This window comes from Nanorana parkeri, unplaced genomic scaffold (assembly GCF_000935625.1).
Source record: "Nanorana parkeri isolate BGI_ZX_2015 unplaced genomic scaffold, ASM93562v1 scaffold1858, whole genome shotgun sequence".
Classification (NCBI taxonomy): domain Eukaryota; kingdom Metazoa; phylum Chordata; class Amphibia; order Anura; family Dicroglossidae; genus Nanorana; species Nanorana parkeri.
In genome coordinates this window covers 191,074-199,950 of record NW_017308126.1, presented here as the reverse complement: position 1 = coordinate 199,950, position 8,877 = coordinate 191,074, and the positions used below count along the sequence as shown (strand labels likewise).

Genomic DNA, 8,877 nt, shown 5'->3' with positions numbered 1-8,877 from the left:
TGACATCCCAACTCACTAAGGTAATGCACCTTCACTATAGCATTCTGCAGCGGAGGGCTATGCATTGCCATGTGTTGCGTTATAAAACAAGTGCAGTTTTCACCATGGTGAAATCATAAGATTTCAAACTGATATTTTGGTATAGTGTATGTATAAAACGTTTGCTTTACAAATAATATTTAATACAGGACAAAGGATTCCCAGAGCACAATTGGTTGTCTAAAGGGACAACACAGCAGTAGCGAACTAAGGCTGGCTATATACCTACAGATTGTTTTCGTTCATTCTGCAAGCTGAATGGAAAAATAGTTATAGGTTCCTCCATCTATGCTAAACAGCATGGATAGAAGAATCTCCCACTGCGGCTACTGTATCTGGACAGTAGGCCTGTCAAAATATTTTTAAAAATAACTTTTTGTTACCTCCACACTTGAAGGGTTAACTGCTTGTTTTTGTATAGGTACTAAAAAAAGTTATACGCACCCGAACCGAGGAGTCAAATTTTGGCAAGTTCATGGGTTACCGTCTAAGGGAACAAAGTGCCCCGGTGCAAGATTATTTTTAGGACACTCCCGGCACAGAGATGAGGGGGCCCGCCAGCCGCCGGACACCAATGTGATCAACAGACACTCCCGGCGCAGAGATGGGGGGGCCCGCCGCATACCGATCCAATGGTAACCAGCGGCCGGACACCAACAGGCCCCCCCATCTCTGCCCCGGGGCTGTGTTTGAATGGATACTGGGGCCCCTCTGTAGGCCCAGGCCCCGGTGCGGCCGCACTGGCGGTAGTTCCGCCACTGCCCAGCTTAACTGGCATCTGCCATTGTTTGACTGTATACTGGGGCAGAGGCATCTGATAAGGAATGAGTCGTTCGGTTCTGTGTATAAATCACAGCTTGAGCTACAAAGCCTGTAAACAACAGGTTGATGTGACAGTGACAGATGTCTAAAAAAAAAAAAAAAATATTGATATAAAATATTTCATATTTACCTGACTAAAAAATAAAAGTACAAAAATTGTAAGTGTTTAATTTTTTAGTCCTTGCCAAACTAAAAGAGAACTATGGGGTAAGTGTTTTTCCCCATAATTCTCTTTAGGGTCACGGGAGGACATATAGTAATGTCCTCCCATGACCCAAAGCTCAGTATATAGCGTGCTACTGAGAGTACCGCAGCCAGGACGGATCCCAACAATACTATGCCCACCCCCTCCCACCGTTCATTCCTCCACTATGCGCTAGGGGATCGGAGAGGGAAGGGGAAAATCCCTGCAGGGAGCGGTGACTGACAGTCCGCTCCCTGCAGGGAAACGATCGGGAAGTGAGCAGATCGGTGCATGTTTCTGCTCACTATCCAATCAATAGAGCAGACCTGTGACAGCTCCGTCACTGGTCGGCTCTAATTATGAGGATGAGTGGAAATCACTCCCCTCATAGTTCTCCTTTAAGAAAATAAATACGAAACCACTACATGTTCCTTTTAAAACAGAACATATTCCCTATTTCACACAAATGTTCTATGCTGAGCAAGCGTGTCATAACACAGCTTGACATCCTGGCACACGCTGACAAGAGCAGACAGACCTCTATTTACCTCCTGAGTGTGCTTTGTGTGCACAACAATGTGCAGGCCACCAGCATGTGCTTGGCTTTATGTGCTTGTGCTATGTGCTTGGCTTGTCCAGCTGCACATCGGTTGGCTTGATCTCTCTATATCGGTTGTGGTCTTTTTTGTCAAATGCTTGTACGTTCACACAGGATATATACTGTATACCTTCATCTGAAATAAACTGCTTCGACTGTTGAAATACATTGAAATATGTAATTATATGTTGAGCAGTCCACACCTGCACGCGGAATGCTTTTCTCCACCCTTAAGAGATATATACCGGGATAATTGCAGTCCCATTGTCATTGCAATGACCTATAGCATAGCGTATACCAGTGCACAGCTTTACAAATAATATTTTGGTAGAAACATGCTGAGAGATCTGTGCTCGGGTGCCTTTTCACGGGCAGTTCTAGCTGAATTTTTAGGCACACTGTTATTTGTGTTTTTTGGTCTTGGCAGTGCATTACAATGGCCCTCAGCACTGCCCACTATACTCCAGATCTCTCTAACCTTTGGGCTAGCTATAGCAACGCTGGTTCAGACAATAGGTCATGTCAGTGGTGCTCACATCAATCCTGCTGTAACGTTAGGCTTTCTGGTGGGATCGCAGATCTCAATCCTGAAGTGTGTCTTCTACATCTTGGCTCAGATGATGGGAGCGGTGGCTGGAGCTGGCTTACTCTATGAGTTCACCCCATCCAATGTACGAGGGAGCTTCGGTGTCAACTCGGTGAGTGAATAGTGGGAGGGCTGTTTGGGAACAGCAACTTGAAATGTATGAGATCAGCAGTCTTCTATATAAATCTTTAAACTTGTTATTATTATAGTCAAGTGGGATAAAGCAAGAAGTACATTCAACATGCACTGATCCATAGCAGTCAATCTGACTTTTAAAATGACACTAAATTCAGGAATTAAATCTTAAGCATGCATTCAAGTACCCTAACTATTAACATACAGCAAATGTAATTTATTTGTGCATTACTCAGCTGTAGATCATCAAGTCATCTCTGAATTGGTGCTGACACTGTCCTTCCTTCTGGAGGGGGGCGACTTTTGTTTCATATGGTCCCTGTGTGTGTTGTAAAGTAGCTACCGCTCCAAGCTCACTCCCGTGATGCGCTACAATTTCAATACAAATTAGTAAACTAAACATGAGATTGTAGTCCATCACAGGAGTGAGCTTGGAGCGGTGACTACTTTACAACACATACAGGGACCATGTATGGAGGGATTTGAGGATCTACAGCTGGGTGATGCACAAATAAGGTTCAGTATTATTAATAGTTAAGTTACCTGAATGATTTTTTAAGATTAAACTCCTGAGTTTAGTGTCACTAAAGTCCAATCTGCCATCTATAGGTTACTTGGAGGAGGACTTTGTACAATAATACCACTGTCCTTTACATTTACTTATTTAACATCCATAACAAAGAGGTGGTATAAGATATAGAAGCGAGGATGGATGTTCCAGTAGACTGTAATGATGGTAGGGGATCTAGTTATTAAACTGCAACAGTGCAACACAGTTTATTTCTAATTACTTTAGAAGTTGAAAATAGCAGAGAGACACTGTGGGCATGTTAAAGGAAACTTCTTATCTTTTATTTTATTGTTTTATTAAAAAAAAAAATTTGGTGAGGGATTATCCTATTTGAGTTTGTCTTGCTAGAGCCTATTCCTAAGTATGGGGTGTGCAGTATATACTTGTTGCTGAACAGATGTTAGAGCTGCCCTTTGTATCTAGCACACTGACTCATTGCTGTGTGCTAACTGGTGTCCATCAAAGGCAGCACACATTAGCCCCCCCCCCCCCAACATTCATATTCCAAAAAATAATACAATGAGAAGCAGGTCTCAAATAAGAGGCAAAGATGCAGTATGTGGCAGTATAGGGTTGAGGGGAAGGGGGGAATAAGGTCCTGCAGAATAAAGAGGTGGTAGGGCCATACAGCCTGGAAGTATGGCATATACTCCTTTTTTTCTCAAAGTGCCAAGCCGATACAGACATAGCTCACCCAACAGATAGTAAACAAATGGACAAAAGTTTCTACACCTATATCCCTCCAGGAGCGGAGTAGGCAATTTTCTGCCAACATTGCTAATCTGCCCTTTTAGCACTCCTCCTCTCACCATGTACAGTTTTATCACATCCCCAAATATGTAATTGAAAGGATTTGTGTATCTTTAATGTAGATCTCAAAGCATAATATAAACTCCCTCTCCTTGCTGTAGGTAAGTTTTTGCATCAGTAGATATTCCCCATGGCAGTGTTTGGAGCTCCTCCAAACATGGAAAGAAGCTCCTTCTGCTGCTGCCAATCAGCTGTGGCCAGGGAATTCCTCACCAGGAGCTGCACAGAAGAAAAGGGCCCAGGATTCTGTGAAACCATTGACCTTATAGGGCCACATTGCTATATTTGGTCAATTACATTTGGTCTCGATACCAAAGTGTCTAGCTTCTTTTTTTCTACCTACATTGAATCCTCAATACGCTTTATACAAGGATGTTTCTATATTATAACAAAAATGAAAGGTACAAGAGATAACTGTCACAGCAGCCACAGAGATCTCACCACTAGAGTCCTGGCAGGAACACAAAACTTTGCATCTACCAAAAAATGAAATACTAGTTGTGGGTAGACTGATCCCTTTACGTTTTTGGAAAATAATATATATAGAATTGCTAGTATGTTGACTATAACACTTTCCAGTGTGGAATTGTAATTCAAGTATGCCACAGGAATAATGTATTCTGTATGTTACATTAATACTGTGTTTGCTATGTATCTTCAGGTTAGTAATAGTACCACCTCTGGTCAGGCTGTTGCTGTGGAGCTCTTCCTTACCATGCAGCTTGTGTTGTGTGTTTTCGGAACAACAGACATCAGAAGAACAGACAATACGGGATCCCCAGCCTTATCGATTGGTTTTTCAGTTGCATTAGGACATTTACTTGGGGTATGTAATTAAACAACAACCAATCTGTGCTGCAGCTTGTTTAAATAAAAATATAATGATATGAGGTCGCTCTTTATTTATTTTTGTAATTATATACAGTACATGTTTAAACTGATATTGTATGTATGTGTGTGTATATGTATGTGTTTCTCATTGCTGCTTAATTCTTTATTTCTCAGATCATTCTCATGAGACATACAATAGTTTCGGGCATCCTTGTCCTTTTTTATATTTTAAAATATTGTTTTAGACCTTTTAAAAGTCTGAAGTGAGCCCTACAGAACAGGAAGGTGGATAATAAGTCACTTCTCACAATCAGCTGTGTTTGTATGTTGACCTTACAGGTTTTTCAGCAAAGCTATTAGGCTTCGCCTGGTAAATATGTGAGCAGGAGACTAGAGCTCCACCTGTTGGTTGGAAAATAAAATTGATAGAAAACAACTTTTGTAAATAAATATATAAGTTACAATTTATAGAAGAGTTGAATGATTGGGTTTAAACATACTTTAACTGCTGACAGCAATTGTCAAAAGTGGAGGTCTTCTTCTTCCATGTAGTGGTTATTTTCTAAACAATATCAGTACTATGATAGGTTGATTAATAAAGCTATCTTCATAGAGATGAAAGAATAATGATGAAAGAGTTGGGAGAACACTCTCAGAAGGTGACAAAAATATCCATTGGGCAGATGTTACCAGATTAATGGGTTTGGCTGGACCTTTGTTTTTAACATCTGAAACTAAGAGCTATTATCTCTCCAGGTTCATCCACTTCATCTCACATTTTCTGTATTACTCCCAAATACTGCTTACATGATACACTATTTGGCCAAACTTTTTTAGACACCTGCCCATCATACCTACATTGTTGGACACTCCATTCCAAAACCAAGGGCATTAAAATAGAGTTGGCCTCCTTTTTGCAGATATAACAGTCTCTGTTCTGGGAAGGCTTCCACAAGATTTTTATTAATTCAGTCAAAAGATCATCAGCATGTGAGATCAGGTACTGATGGTGGGCAGGAAAACCTGGCTCACAATCAGCATTCCAAATTATCCCAAAGATTTTCCATGACGTTGAGGTCAGGGCTGTGTGCAGGCCACTCACGTTCCTCCATGCTACACCCATCATAGCATGTCTTTATGGACCTAGCTTTGTGCATCCGGACTCTAATCTAATTTGGAGGGTCACATACTTTTGGCCATATAGTGTTTGTATCTGTCTCATTGCAATTAATTGACAGCATCTCATTACTGTTACTAATATACCCAACAACATAACTATCACCACTGTCACTGATGTACATTAAAAAGTGGTACTTTACTATATGTAGCTGACATGCAATGTGTGTAGTAGCATTTTAGTTGCTTACAAAATTTATATATGCAAGACGCATGGAGCTGATTGTCATAGTAAATGTGGCCCAGGCTTAAAAACACACTTTTTCCTTGCCAATGCAGGGCAAGGTTACTGTGTCTCTGGAAATGGCATCACTTACCCCCTACACTCACCTTACCTGATCTTCCTTGCTACTCTACAGCTAGAACTAGGATTGACTGTGTCAGCGAACCAGGGGAGCAGTGCTTTAATTGCCCCAATTATATGATGTTGCTCAGGTCTAGTGATTGGCTGCTATGCCCAAACACCATAAGGTCTGGATTTCTTCAACAGCTGCTGGGGAGCAAGGATCTGCGAGGGAGAACAGGTAAGGCAAGGAAAAGGGTTCTGGGGAGACCTTTACAGAGACACTATCACCAGTGATTATTTAAAGTAGAATGTAATTTACTTTGTTAAAGCACTGAATATTATAAGCAATCTCCTTTAGAAAAAGGAATACTTGTTTTCACACGTATTTTTTATCTTGGTTGCATCTCAGCACTAATGATCACCTGCAGCCTATTTTTAGCCACTTCCTGTCTACATGCATGCACTCCAGCAATTGCTGCATGGCATTTCTCAGGGAGGGTTTCCTAATGGTGACAATAGTGGGCTATACTTGTGTAATGTGTTTTGAAACAGCCACTTGTAGTCTTCATTAGGAAACCCATCAGACAAGCTGACAATGCAATAGAATATAACAGTGCCTGCACAAGATCCTTCATGGCAGGATCACAAGTTATTATTTTACTTAAAGTGATATTAAAGCTTCCTTTTTAAAAAAATATTTGCTACAAGGAGGCCCACCTTTGTCTGAGGCTGTTGCCGTTTTTCTTTCAAAGTTTTAAATTCCCAATTTTTAAGTGGGTCCCTTTCCCCGCACCCTGCACAAGTGCCTCCATTGGCTGTGTGTGCGCTTGTACCCGCAGTTGGGGGAAAGGTACTGGGTGGTTTTTACCCTAATGCAGACAATACATTGAGGTAAAAAGCGCCCAGTCCTTAATACTACTTTAGAGCTGCAGATTTAAACATATTGAACATTTGTTTCAAAATGACATTAACATGTTAAAAATTATATGAGATTTTACATATTGGGTTTACATATATTTTAATTTGCTATCTAGTATTGTTGCAGATGTTTAGTATCTAATTGTTTTCAATTATGGTTTATCTTGTGTTTAGATTTACTTCACTGGCTGTTCCATGAACCCTGCAAGGTCTTTTGGTCCTGCTATAATTATGGGAAATTTTGACTCACATTGGGTAAGGATGTTTAAAACTTTGATTGTATTACCTCTCCAGAGCACCAAATCGCAAAACTACCAGCCTCTTGTACAATAAGTTAAGACCTATTTGTTTTTATTTTCAGTTTAATTCTATTTCATATTCTTCATACTGTAGATATATAAATTGAAAAGTACAAAATCTTTTAAAGCACATTCATCGAAACAAGCACAATATTCCCATCTTTACAGAAATCTTGCCAGTGTGAACATTAGAGGCCATTCACACTATCTGCTTTGGAGCTGCAGTGGCCAACGTTTCCAAGACAAGGAAATTTGCCTTGTCACGGACGGGCTTGGTTCATAGCATTGCGATGGGAACGCAGTGGTGTGCGTTGAAAAAAAGTATGGCATGCTGTACTTTTTTTCAGCACATCGGGATGCAACGCGGTACTACCGCCTTGCACCCAGTTGTGCCTGTAGAACTGAATGAAATGTCACTTGTGACATTTCAATAAAGTTCTAACAAAAAAAAAGAATACAGTGCAATGCGCTGGAATCAGCACTTTGGCACTGTGCTGGGGCACCGTACGCTCTGTGGTAAGTGCAGTGTCTGGTGTGAATGGGCCCTACAATGAAACAATGTTGCCATGCCGTAGCGTCCAGTCCAACCCAGTTTCAACCCTTATGTTCAGAAGGCTAATTGACATGAATGTTTAATGTACTGTGTGCAGGGAACAGTAGCTATATAGAGATGCAGTGAGAACAAAATAAAATGTATCCTACTTACTTTTCATTTAAACACAAATACAAATAACTGCACCCAATTACTAATAATTGCAGTTGAGTGGTCTTGTTAACTTGATCCTGTCAACCAAATGTACTGAAGTCATCTAATTTCTACTTATCTTTAATCACAGGTCTTCTGGGTAGGCCCCATGTCCGGTGCAATCTTTGCTGCCTTAATTTATAATTATCTTCTCATGCCACCTGAACAAAACCTCTTAGATAGGCTGTCCATCCTGCATGGTAGCTTTGATCCAGAACATGAGCGTGAAAGAGAGGAACACCGCAAGCACTCAGTAGAACTGAATTCTCTGCACACATATTCAAGGAACATGGAGAAAGCATAAGGTCAGTGATGAAGAATCCATAATTACATCAGCAATGAAATCAGGAAAAATATGGAACATTAGCATACTCAGCATCTACTTCTAATACAGGCAGCTATGTTCTACTTCCAATACAGGGAGCCATGTTTTACTTCTAATACAGGGAGCCACGTTCTGCTTCCAAACAGAAATCCATGTTCTACTTCCAATACAGACAGCCATGTTCTACTTCCAATACAGGGAGCCACGTTCTGCTTCCAAACAGAAATCCATGTTCTACTTCCAAAACAAACAGCCACGTTCTACTTCCAATACAGACATCTACATTATGGACTTATTGCACTGGGGTAGCAACCAATGGCTTAGGTCTTATAACTGTACTTTGAACCCTGAGGTTTGTTGGGATAACCATAGATCTGCTTCTTATGGAGACACTAAGGAGAACCTTTATTCTTCAACAGAATGTACTGTTTTTATTTGGAATAGGAGCCCTTAAGGTCATTTAACCTCAAAATCAACAACTGACCATACTAATATAACTAATATAACATACTAACATAACTAGTGATATTCCTGGTGGGAAACAATGCTATC

At 40.6% G+C, this 8,877-nt stretch overlaps 1 protein-coding gene across 1 annotated transcript; it reads left to right on the top strand.

The window, feature by feature from the left end:
- The first annotated feature begins 1,914 nt into the window (after positions 1-1,914).
- On the top strand, positions 1,915-8,475 carry LOC108799937 (aquaporin-2-like). The gene is made up of 4 exons (XM_018571882.1): positions 1,915-2,341; positions 4,407-4,571; positions 7,131-7,211; positions 8,092-8,475. The coding sequence occupies exons 1-4, from the start codon at positions 1,979-1,981 to the stop codon at positions 8,302-8,304; spliced, it is 822 nt and encodes a 273-aa protein (XP_018427384.1). The 5' UTR covers positions 1,915-1,978; the 3' UTR covers positions 8,305-8,475.
- Positions 8,476-8,877: the final 402 nt, after the last annotated feature.

Bases quoted from the DNA above. Each gene is read 5' to 3' on its own strand.
- LOC108799937 (XM_018571882.1), top strand. From the start codon at position 1,979: ATGCTGAGAGATCTGTGCTCGGGTGCCTTTTCACGGGCAGTTCTAGCT. The intron at 2,342-4,406 runs GTGAGTGAATAG...ATGTATCTTCAG, and splicing joins GGAGCTTCGGTGTCAACTCG to GTTAGTAATAGTACCACCTC. The intron at 4,572-7,130 runs GTATGTAATTAA...TCTTGTGTTTAG, and splicing joins CATTAGGACATTTACTTGGG to ATTTACTTCACTGGCTGTTC.